Source organism: Carya illinoinensis, chromosome 2, assembly GCF_018687715.1.
Source record: "Carya illinoinensis cultivar Pawnee chromosome 2, C.illinoinensisPawnee_v1, whole genome shotgun sequence".
Classification (NCBI taxonomy): Eukaryota; Viridiplantae; Streptophyta; class Magnoliopsida; order Fagales; family Juglandaceae; genus Carya; species Carya illinoinensis.
The window spans coordinates 34,385,885-34,398,193 of NC_056753.1; the positions used below are offsets into that span (position 1 = coordinate 34,385,885).

Below are 12,309 nucleotides of genomic sequence, written 5' to 3' on the forward strand. Positions count from 1 at the left end.
TACGGAATGTTAAGACTAATAAATGATATTTATACTTCCAAATTCTACTGGCAAACTCGAGCTATCCTGTCAGTTCATTGAACGAGCGAGACCTGACCAGATCACAAGAAAATAACATTCTCGCATGGGCTGGGGTCGCTCTCATTTTCCATTAAAATGGCTGATTAACCCATTTGTTTAGGCTTTATCGCCCAACAACCCATTTGTTTAGGCTCATCGCCCAACAATTTAGATCAACACTAGATACAAAGAATTTGGTACTACGTTTGGGTGGGGTGCGCCAGGCCCATGCAGTAGTGCAACACATGGGCGACGCTTGAAGACCCCAGCAGCAAGCTGCTGTGATGGGACTTCCCCCTCAAAAAATTAATTTAATATCGTGTGACCCGATGGGCCACGTATCAGATATTAAACTGATAAGAACAGATACTACACTTGATCTTAGCCAAAAGGCCGAGAAAGGTATGCTTTGCTTCTTCCTTCAGTTTCGTTTTTATAACTCAGCCTTCACTTCGGATGCTTCTATTTTCTCGGTGTGGGACTGCTCGAGTTTGCGGGAACAGAACACATGGCGGAATTGCACATCTGGCTCCGTGTCTTCCGCACACTGAAGTGAATAATTCAAGCGAGATTACAGAGGGTGCGCGTGCGCTATTTGTATATGAACCTTTGCTTTTTAGGAAAGATTAACTGAAAATGATCAAGAATTCTAGTAATGGCCTTATCTCGATTAGAAGGTCGTATAGAGAGAGAGAGAGAGAGAGAGAGAGAGAGAGAGAGAGGATCTTTCTCGTTTACCATTTTGATTAATTTTTTTTAATAATCTAAGTACATAAAGTACTTTGAAATGAACTTCGTAAAGTTGGAGATCTATTGCTCAGTTTAAATCCTGTGAAGCTTTATTTTTCCTTGAGTTTCAGTGGAAGTCAGTGATGTTCAATCCTGGTGGCCTTGGCGGGTGTGTGCGCGTGGTGCCAGTAAAACGTTAGTCGGCGAAATACAATTCAAACGTTACCTCCAGGCTCCAAAGTCTTTCGCGTGACTAGTATGGGCAAGATCAAGGAAAATCACATGGGGCCTTCTGGCTCGAACACTTGGGTTCCTTCCCATAATAGTTTCAACTCTCAACATAAAACTGTTCTTTCTAATGTCAGTCAAAACCAAACACCGTCTGCTTTTCTATAGAACTTTGTTACCAAAATTTGAGTACAATCAAACAATACAACTGATAAAAAAAGAAAAGAAATTAAGGTTTCTCAAGTTTATGCTCCTGAATGCCTTGTATTTTACCTAGCACCTAGAGTGTATATAGATGAAGTTGTTGGGAATATCAACTCTTGAAAGAAATAAGGTTGATAACTACTAACTAGACAAGCTAGCTAATGCAATATGTTCTGTATGATCCAACGCTTCTTCATCCAACGCTTCATACAATTCCCATAACAGATTCCTTTAGGATCAGTGGGTTGATGGAGCCGCCCACAACTTCACTTTCTTGTCAACACTGGCCGTGGCTAAAACCAAAACTTGTCCATTTCCTGTAGAAGATATGTCAGTGGTATGTCGTTTACATTAATACATCTCTTTAAGGATAAAGAAAAAAGAAACATAAACCAAAGAGACTTCATCAAGGAATTCGGGCAAGTTAATTTATCCAATCAAGACTTGCTATTCAACAGGATCCTTCGATTGAATTTTCTTCTGTATTATTATATTGAATCCATCACCATATAAATAATCTATAAAGTTTTTTTTTTTGTGCATTACTGCACTTAAATCGAAAGAGATCAACAAAATCATATTTTGAATTTAATTGATGAAAGTGAGCATTAGTGGACAAAGATTATTTAGACTAGTCAGACTTAAAATGAGAAGTTTTTTTCTTTTTTTAATAGGTAAAAAATGAGGAGAAATTTTTCATAGAGTGGTTCTTATCCAGAATTTTCAAGCCTTCATCTGGCATAAGCTGCCCTTATTGGAGAGGCAATGCATCTTGTTGAGTGGGGCCAAACTGATTTCAGATCTTCTATGAAAAGAGAGGCTTCTGTCATAGAACTTTCTGGGACGTATGCTAATGCCTGAAGTCGTATTGATTTCAACAGCAGAAAAGTAGAAAAACGTGTTGGAAATTCACATATGGTATGTAAGGAAGGTGATTTACCCATAGGAATGGTCATAGGTGCCCATGAGATGCATGTGATATCGCCTGCATGATAGAGTGATGTCAAAATAAGATTCATAAGCAAATGACACCACTATTATTTGAAACAAAGTTGTCCTAATTGCAAATCTGAAGAAATCTTAGAGAGCTACAGGAGAAAAATCAATTGCTATTCCATAGAATGATAAAGATGGGCTACATGTTTGAGTCGAACAACAATGTCTATGACCATGATTAAGTAACAAATTCCAGATGCAGAATATTCATCAGCAAAATATAGATAAAAGACATTCATTTTTTTACTGATGAACACAAAAATTGATAAAGTGCATATAGGACACCAAGTACAACTTTCACCATTAGTAATGAGCTAAATTTCTGTACATCACTGAAGATCAATTCACACAAATATATCCATCAAAATGCAAGTATTAGGTACATGAAATAAGATAACATCACTGGTATGAACCTAACTAGAACTAAAACCACAGCAGTTACATATGAGGATATTTGGCTAAAGGAAACATGAGACTAATATGTGAGACCATCTTATCAAAATTCACATGCTAGCCACAAATTTATATATTATCCAGTATAGGAGAATTTTTTTTGGTGTAATATAGGAGAAAAATAACTACCTTCATTACCTAGATTTATAATTAAAAAATAGTTGGCAAAAGTTAATGAAAATTGAAAAATAAGAAGAAAAACATCCAACTAATTAATTACCATCATGTGCTTTGTCAGCTGTGTCCAAAACCTTCCCAGATTCTACACATAACCACTGCAATGTCGAACCATGGGTTGCTGCCAATATCCTTCCATCGGGGGATATACAGAGACGATCATAGTGTAAAGTAGCACCACTTGAATCATGAAGTGGAATCGGAAACACCTTCAGAGTCTTTGGATCCTCGTCAAGATGATACCGAACTTCAAGAGGACAGATAAATAATGATCAGCACAGAAAAGATCAAAGAACTACAAGTACAGAAACAAGGAAGTAATACCCAAAGTTCGATAACTAAAGGCATAATGTGAAATTGTTGCAACTGTTATATTAATATTATATTTTACATTGAGAATTTCTTATTTGAAAAATGTAGTTGCTAATGTGATGAAAATGTTCTCTCTCTATCCAGGTATATGCACCAATCTCTGGTGCAACTTCAATTAACACCCATCATTTGATTTACCATCATACATGTGTTTACTAAAAGGTTATTACGGTGCACTCAGTGGATTAAAGATCAATATTTTGTCCCGGTGGGCCTCTGTGTGTGTGAGTGTGAGACAGCAAGAGAGAGATGCTTTTTTTGGCTCAAGTACATGAAAAACTTGGTAAAATTATATAGGTCAAGCACGTAATTTTAATGGCTATTTTGCTTCGATCTCCCTCATACAAATCATAACTAAAGATTTAGAAACAGTTAGAAATGCCTCCTCCTGTCTTTATCCATGGGTCCTTTACTTCTCACATTGGGAGTATAGATCAATACAGGCAATTTAGAAGGGATCATTTTTACTCTCTAACCCAATTCCTTCAATCTCTAACTCATTCTTAGATCAAGTTGAGAGGTAAAGGACTATGAACAAGTACAGGGCTTAGGAGAAATATGCATGAAATATATACACACCATTGATATTCCAAATTCTAATTGAACCATCTTTGGAAGCTGTGATGATTTGCTCAGAGTTAGGAGAGAAGCATAACCACGTTACTGCACTCTGAACATCAGAAGGAAAAAATAAGAAAGGAATTTCGGACATAAGAAGCAACTTAATTATTAGGTTATCAAGCTATAATTAGAACATATCTATAGAAAGCAGATATTTTTGAAATTGCACTCAACATTAGCTGGATTTTCTCATACCATTTAAAACGTATGTAACCTAAAGTTAAACAAACTTCATGAATATAAGTTTGGAAAATGGGAAAAATGAAAAAGAATGAAAAGAGAAGGGCAGACAAGCTCTCTGAAGAGATGATGGGAAGTACTTATCACTATACAACCTTATGCCCTTTAAGCTGCATAGCCTTTAAAACCTCCTTGACTGAACCATCCTTTGAGTATACAATTTCCCAGACCTGCGAAAGAAAATTATGAGTGAAAAAAGCAGTCCAGTAGTTGACATGAGCTATCGGATAAAGTCTGCCTTTTCTAGATTATATGTCTGGGACACTCAAATCTTCATGCAATGCATACATACCAAACACTTTGGACAGGACATTCCTTTAGTCTTAGAAACAGAATAAAATTGCATGGCAGAAGGAATTATGTGCATTTTTTCCTGCATAGTAGCGCATCGTATGAAAGGTCCACAAAAAGTTTTTGTGTAAACCAAACGAGTACTAGAAAACATCTTCCTTTTCTCTCCACTTATTGAAGCTTTCCTAATGGCTACTTCCAGCAAGACTTTCTTTAAACAAAAAATGGAGGAATTAATAGATATACCCAAGCACAACATTCCCAATTCATGGACAGTACATGTCTTACTATGTAAATTTTGTGTAGGCATGTATATACATCATTCAAGCCATTGTATTAATAAAACCCTATGTAGACATAGTGACTAAATTATTCTGGAATGTTAACATGGTGATGGTAATATGGTAAATGTCAGATGCTATTAAATACCATTGCAACTGTCGTGCATGACTTTACTTCAGGTGAAACACATGATACACTATTGTACAACTGTTTTAATCACATGAAAATGATGATGCAATCTTGAAACGCTACAAAAAGTTTTACAACCCCTATTTTTCATATTCAATATGAGAACCTATAAAAATCACAGATTGATCAACATAAATTAGAGACACAGACACTCACCTTCACGTCTGCCGTAAAAGCTGCAGCAGCAATAAAACGCCCATTTGGTGATATGGCAGCCATATTATTTTTCAACTGATTTGTATCAACATTTCCCAAAATCTTCCCAGTTCTTCCATGCCAAAGAATGATATCAGTGCCTGTTTTTAAAAATAGAACCGTTACAACTTGACCACACAAACCCAATGGCTAGTTTTTTTTATCATCAAAAGCAAACAGAAATACATTTTTTTCCTGGAAAAAATACAAGATAATACCTTCTGAACAAGAAACAAGAATTGTACTTCCATCAGCACTTCCAAAGCTTGCAGTGGTTCCAACAAGAGTCAGAATAGCTCTTTTCTCATGGACTTTGTGATGTTCCCATTTAATCTCTGGCAGAGGAAGTTTGGGTTGTTGTTTAGTTTCATTAGAAGCTTTGGGTTTTTCCTCTCCATATAAGTATAAAGAAGAACCAGTAAGCGTCTGAGAAGCAACAACTATAGATGACACGTCATTGGAGAATGCAACTGCTGTAGGATGGCCCCCAGCAGGCAAATTAATTCGCAGAAACCTGGAAATATGACGAAGAATATGAGAAGTAAAAAAGCAAGAAAAATAACCACCTGCATCTTTGATATTGAGGTAAAATCTGTTATTGCATCAAGCTTATTTGCAATTCATACTTGAAGCCTCTACTTGAAGCATCCTCCAACTTGAACACCCTGACCACTCCATCAGCGCAAGCTACATGGATATAAAAGTTATGAATATAAAAAAATATATACCTTCTATACGATAGAAATAAAATGATTCAAATAAAACTCAGCCCCTACCATATAAAAAGTATAAACACGTACCGGCATATAAATACAAGTGATGGCTACTGGGTGACTAGGCAAATGAGAAGGTCATATTATAACAATTCAAGTGAGAATAAACATAATCTAGTACAAGCAATCTCCTATTTCCCGAAATAAACATTATTTTCAGTTGAACCCTTTTCATCCACCAGATACCTAGATTCATATTCTGGGATTCTCCAACCAATATCTCGAGTTCTTTTATGAACATCAGCAGCTGAAAATCGAATGAATAACTAACCTGTTGCCAGACTTCGCCCATCAAAGGAAAAACATATCCCAGTGACCGAATCGCCATGACCTTTCAAAGTATTCAAATCCAATGGATGATGCCGTTTGTTTTGATCCTTCAATTAACATCCAAAGGAAATCGTTAAATTGAAGCACACTGATCGTAAAACATATAAGCGTAATATTCCACATTTGCTTTTCTTTTACTTGTCCTGATTTTCCTCTTTCTTTTCACTTCTTTGCTTTCTCGGGAATCAGACAGAGAATTCAAGGTCGAATTTACCTTGTCAGCGGCAGAATGGGAGTGAGCTTTCGAGTGAGACTTCTTGGGTTGAGGAGGCCTCTGGTGCTTCTTCGGATCCGACTGGGACTCCGCTTTCGCGATAGACTGGACCTCTGATCTTCGCTTGCCAAAGTAGCTCGTGAAGAAGGAGAGGGCGATTGCAGCGCCGAGCAGAACCGAAATGACCATAACTGTAAGAACCTGATCCATATCGTGACCCGGTTTGTGATTCGGGAAAATGGGAAATGGAAAGGGGGAGTTTGTGGGGTTTATGGTTTGTACGCGCTTGTAGGAGCTACCATGGGATTGGATCACGTTGGATGGACGAGGGAGAAAATATATTAATTAGTATTGACTAAAATTAAAATGAATAATAATAAAATGATTTATATATAGTAATAAAATTATTTGAATTAGAATCTTTTATTGAGTTTTAAAAAATAAAAAATTGAATAAAAATATAATTTTTTAATATAATTTTTATTTTTTAATTTGAAGAAATTGAATTATTTTAGTATTTTGTTGAGAAGTTTTAAAAAATTGTAATGATTAGATAATAATTAAATAAAAAAATTTAAATATTTGAAATTAAAAAATATTTATATTTAAGTGATTTTAAGTCGAAAGAAAAAAAATGAGATAAAATAGATTTCCAAATGAGACCTAAAAGTCTCCATGAAATAAGAAAGTTGTTCTAATAAATAAATGAGGCCATTTTTCTTTTCAGCCCGTGTGGATACTTAAAATATCTCATTATATCTATAAATAGCAGTAAAAAAAAATCTATTAATAATTTATTTTCTCATCATCTCGTGACGTGACATTAAATAATAGGTTCACAAGTAAAACATAATAAATAATTTCTAATCATCTAATAATACATCATAGAAATAGGAAATGATGACGAGAAAAAAGATAATGAATAGTATTATTCATGGTAAAATGGTTTAAGTTAAAATATTTTATTAGATTTTATAACAGGAGAGAGAAAATAGTAAATAAAAAATATTATAAAACTAAAAAAATATTTGAATATAATTTTTGTTTTAAAATTTGAAAAAAGTAGTATTAGTTTATGTATTTTGTTTGAGAGTTTGAGAAAATTGTAATGATTAGATAAAAAAGTTAAAAATTTAAAATTGAAAAGTATTATGTATTTGAATTAGTTTAATGAGGAAATATGTAAAAGTATTTAATAACAGTTATGCTGGCAAACAAATCTTAAGATTGCGTTTGAATACTGATGTGATCTAAGATGATATATGAATAGTAGTGTTTTGTAAGGCTTGTTAATATGTGTTTGAATGTAAATAAGTTGGTATATTTGTTCGAATGAATGAAATAGAATGAGATGGATTTGCTTTTTTATGAAAAGTTAAAAAAATAGTAAGTCCCATTAATAATTAATTAGAGATAAATTGGGGTGATATTCACATTCAAACATAATCATCAAAAAATAATAAGGGAATAGATGATAATTATAAAATAAAATAAAATTAGCATAATTAGTTCTACTTTTAAAACTTGAAAATGATGCTTCAAATTAATCCAATTCGAAAATGATGCGCTATGATTTTTTAGCATATTTTCATGGAGGCTTGGGCAGACACTTGTGGGGGCACGAGGGCATCGCCCTTATGGAAAATTGTTGGCACTCTTTGCAATTAGAAAAAGTGCAAAGTGCAAAGCAGAAAGTTGGTTCGACGAACAACAGGTGGCTTGAGCGAAGCACAAATAGAGAGTTTGCTTAACTCTCGCTTAAAACAAATATCAGATAGAGATCTCGTTCGATGTGCAATCAATATTCTACTAAAGTGAATAATGTAAAAAAATAAATATTACAATTTTCGTCATATAATAATATAAATACATACTTAATTAATGGTTTACTACGCCCTGAATGCTATGAACGTGAGATTTTGCCATAAATTGTATTTTGCAAGAGCTTAGTATAATAAAATTCTGTGATACTTTGTAGATGTAGGCACGTTGCCAAATTACGTTTATTTTGTATCGTGTGATTAACTTGCTTATATTTTTGTTTGTTTGTCTGTCATAGTTTTTCATAATTCCAACTATAAAAAATCATTACTTAAATTTTGATTTAAATGTTAACACATTATGCTGAGGTCTAAGAAATTATATTTAAAAACAATGGAAAATTTTGAAACAAAATGACATACAACGACAATGGCATAGAACTAACTGAAACGGTGTTGGGGGTTACTTCTCCAAAACTCTCACACTTTTTGGAATGCATTGCTGGGACTGGCATATCATCATTAGTGAAAAGGAAAGTTGGAGCAAGAAAAAAATTCCTAGAACTATGGTTTCCGATGACATATGTCAAAGTGGAAAGAGGCGACGGGCATTAATTAGGTGGAGGAGGGAAGTATTGGACCTATTGGCAGGTAGCCATTACCGCCCTTTTTTAGATGAGCGACTGTCATTTACATGAGTATATACTATAAATGACTTCCACTTGGAAATGACTACAAAATATATCAACTTACATTCATTTATAAGTAAAGCGTTTATCTCTTACAGGCAAAATAAATTACTCTCCACTCCTGACTCCTCATGACTCACGATTGATTGACCAACTCAATAGGCGTTAAAGCCAACATTCAAATGCAAAGACACAAATCTAGAGGGGTATAAGGGGCATACCAAGTCCAGGATATTGTGCGCCTTATGTACATGTATTTGACAAACTACTAGTAGAATTTATAACTCATTAACCATGAAACTGAAGATAACCCTTTTCTCGACAGCATTGAATTGCTTCATCGAACATTTCCTTGACACCATATTTATATCTGAACCCAAAATCTAAAAGCTTTTTTGATGAAAGTCCATGTGTTTTAGAACCTCCATATTTCTTCATTGAACTGCATAAAAGAAAAAGAACAAAAAAAAAAAAAAAAAAAGATAACTTTGAGGTCAATGGAATACTACATTTGAGTTTCTAAACGATACGAAGAAAGATAATGGTACTCACCCTGGTGTTGGTATTTGAAATTCTGGATAACTGGCAACAAGAAATTCAAACATCTGTTGAATTGTCATGCCATCTGATGAACAAATGTACCTTCCTTTAGCATTAGGATATTCAAGGAGAAAAATATGTGCTGTAGCCAAGTCATCTACATGCACCATTGAAGATGCGGTACGGGCATTAAGAAAACTATATACATCCTCGTTACCTGCATAGGTATGAAATTGAAATTAGTTCGATTTGTTGGAATTGGAGAACAACAATTCTGTACAAATATAAGGATTTGAGTATATGTAAAAGCCTGTAAATTACCTCTAATCCATTTTTATTCCAGAGTAATATGTAGGGATGTTGTATTATAAATTTTAGAGAAGCATTTTAGTAGCAAAGACATCACATAAAATAAAATAAAAATAAAACTCACAAAACTGGACCATGTGGTAAAGAATAATGATAATTTTATTTTCTTAAATCATGTATTGCATGGTGTTTTGCAGCGAAAGAAAAATACATACCAAGTATCATAGCCAACGCTACGCTAACGGAGCTAGGCAACTTGGGGCAAATGAAGGGTCCAATAACAAGGGAAGGGATTATTGTTACGACATCCAATTTCAACCCATGTTTTTCTCCAAATTCAAGAACTGCCCTTTCAGTTAATGTCTTAGAAACTGCATACGAACCTCCGTGTGTCTTTAGCGCTTTGATAAAATCTGCATCACTCCAAATGCTCTCATTTGCTTCATCATCAATTTCCTCGCCATTGTATAAAACAGCTACTGCACTTGAAGTATATATGACCCGTTTCACAGTCTGAGAATTCAGACATGCATTTAAGATGCCTAATGCTCCATTGATCAATCTTTTGATCACAATCTCTTCAGGTTCTTTGTCTTCGAAATCAACTGGAGTAGCACATGGAAGACGCCGATGCATCCTTCAATGGCTGCATTGAAACTCTCTGGAATTTTGAGATCTGCATTGAAGATCTGGAGCTTTTCCGATGCTCCTGGTAGACCAATGAGGAAGCCAATGTCTTTCGTGTGCCCTGGTCCACGTATTCAAGCAAAGAAATTATAACATCAAATTCGTCTCAGATAAACTAAAGGCATTTTTGTATTTCGTTAATAGTTTTAAAAAGTATTTAAATAGTCTTAAATTTTTTTATAAAAAAAAAAATTTAAGTTGTTCGAGTGTTGTATATTAAAGTAATTTTCAATCTCAAATAGACTAAAAATATTATTTTGATTTTTTTCTTTTGTGTTTTTCCAAATAATATAGAACATAATTCGAATTTTAAAAAATTATCAATGGGCAAAATATACATACAACTCTTCATATAATTACAACTTCTAAACTTTTAAGAATATGATCATAATTTATAAGAAAAATTAAATAATGGTCATATCTATTTTAAAAAGTACTTTTTAAATTTGTTTCTAAATAAATATAATATATTTAAAAATATTTTAAACATATAATTATTAAACAATAAATAACATTTTTTTAATACATGGGAGGAGGATTCGATCCTTAATTCTGCTAGTAAAATATCAAGATGTTATCAATTGGTCTAAATGACATTTACTTAAATAACATTTTAATAGTAGAACTTATCACATAAATTATAAATTATAAACCTTAAAACTATAAGTTATATTTTCTACCGTAATCACAAATATAACTGCGTCTGAAAAATAATTCAACCGGAGCAAATTAACCCTCATTCGCATATAAATTAAAAATTATCCAAAGAAACCCGCTTTGATCTCATGAAAGAAAGCATGCCTGTGTGATCTGGGAAGAAGTGGCTTTACCTGGGTTGGATCTAATAGTAGTTCGGACACTGTAACCACGCTCAAGAAGCCTCATGATCAGCCATGATCCTATGTATCCTGTACCTCCTGTCACGCATACTCTTACCTTTCTCTCGTTCCATCTCTCTCTGCTTGATCTCTGCGTTTATGAAATGAATTATTCTTCTCTCTTAACTCATTTTACATCTCCACATCTTACGTGACAGTCAAACTTGATGACTAACAAAAAAGAAAAAAGAAGAAAGGAACGATCTATGGTTTAAAGAGGATTAAGATGATAGAGGAGAGGAAAGAGGTAAAAAATACAATGATTTTGAGAGAGAGAGGTTGAAGAGAGACTGAGGGTTTGATGAAACAGAGTTTTAAGAGAGAGAGATTGACGAGAGAGAGGTAGATGAGAGAGATTGGTTTGTAACCAATGGGTTGACCTTTAAATAAAAAAAAAAAAAAGTGAAGGGAATGGTGGCTGATGTAATATATCTTATTAAATATATATTTCTAGTAATGATGTCAATTAGTTTATAGTCCGATCCAAATTCTCCTTGTTCCTTTGCTTGTAAATTTTCTGATGTGAACGTCATGAGTTTGGTGAGATTTGTCACCTCGCAGGAAAACGAATACAGATATAATTGGATAAATTAGGAAATGGTCGTATAATGAAATTAAATGAGAATTTTATGAACAATAATAAGATAATTTATAAATAGTATTTAGATAGTTTGAATTAAATATTTATTAAATTTTGAAAAAAGAGAGGAAAAAATTGAATACAAAAATATTATAAAGTTAAAATATTGTTAGAATATAATTTTTATTTTAAAATTTGAAAAATTTGAATTATTTTTTATTTTTTATTTAGAAAAATTGTAATAATTTATTTAAAAGTATTTGTATTTGAATGATGTTTGAAAAGGAAATGAGATGGGATAAAATCATGAGATGGAAATTATTTTTAAATATCTTTAGATTATTAAAATTTTTAATAATAAAATGAAAAAGATAAATATATTAGATAAAAAAAATGTTGTAATATATTTTAAACTATTATTGTTCCAATAAAAATTTTTAAAAATATGATATTATAAAGCCATTTATATTTATTTCTACTCGTAATAAACTTTGAATAAAAATTTTAAAAAA

General features: G+C 33.1%; 1 protein-coding gene, 1 non-coding gene and 1 pseudogene across 2 annotated transcripts; all 3 read right to left on the reverse strand.

Annotated features, from left to right (window-relative positions):
- Window positions 1-270: 270 nt before the first annotated feature.
- Window positions 271-466, reverse strand: LOC122302130. Its single transcript, XR_006240373.1, has one exon. It is a non-coding gene; the product is annotated as a U2 spliceosomal RNA (small nuclear RNA).
- LOC122301235 (transducin beta-like protein 2) lies at window positions 271-6,666 on the reverse strand. The gene is made up of 10 exons (XM_043112443.1): window positions 6,355-6,666; window positions 6,082-6,187; window positions 5,664-5,724; window positions 5,256-5,551; window positions 4,999-5,138; window positions 4,176-4,250; window positions 3,799-3,889; window positions 2,891-3,094; window positions 2,162-2,206; window positions 271-1,538 (listed from the first exon to the last, which is right to left on the reverse strand). Exons 1-10 carry the CDS (start codon window positions 6,562-6,564, stop codon window positions 1,459-1,461), a joined length of 1,308 nt encoding a protein of 435 aa, XP_042968377.1. The 5' UTR covers window positions 6,565-6,666; the 3' UTR covers window positions 271-1,458.
- Window positions 6,667-8,854: 2,188 nt separating this feature from the next.
- LOC122301239 lies at window positions 8,855-11,589 on the reverse strand (annotated as a pseudogene).
- Window positions 11,590-12,309: the final 720 nt, after the last annotated feature.

Excerpts from the sequence above, each read along its gene's own strand:
- LOC122301235 (XM_043112443.1), bottom strand. The coding sequence starts at position 6,564 with ATGGATCAGGTTCTTACAGTTATGGTCATTTCGGTTCTGCTCGGCGCT. Across the intron at positions 6,188-6,354 it reads CCCATTCTGCCGCTGACAAG|GATCAAAACAAACGGCATCA; the intron begins GTAAATTCGACC and ends TGTTAATTGAAG. Across the intron at positions 5,725-6,081 it reads TGGGCGAAGTCTGGCAACAG|CTTGCGCTGATGGAGTGGTC; the intron begins GTTAGTTATTCA and ends ATATCCATGTAG.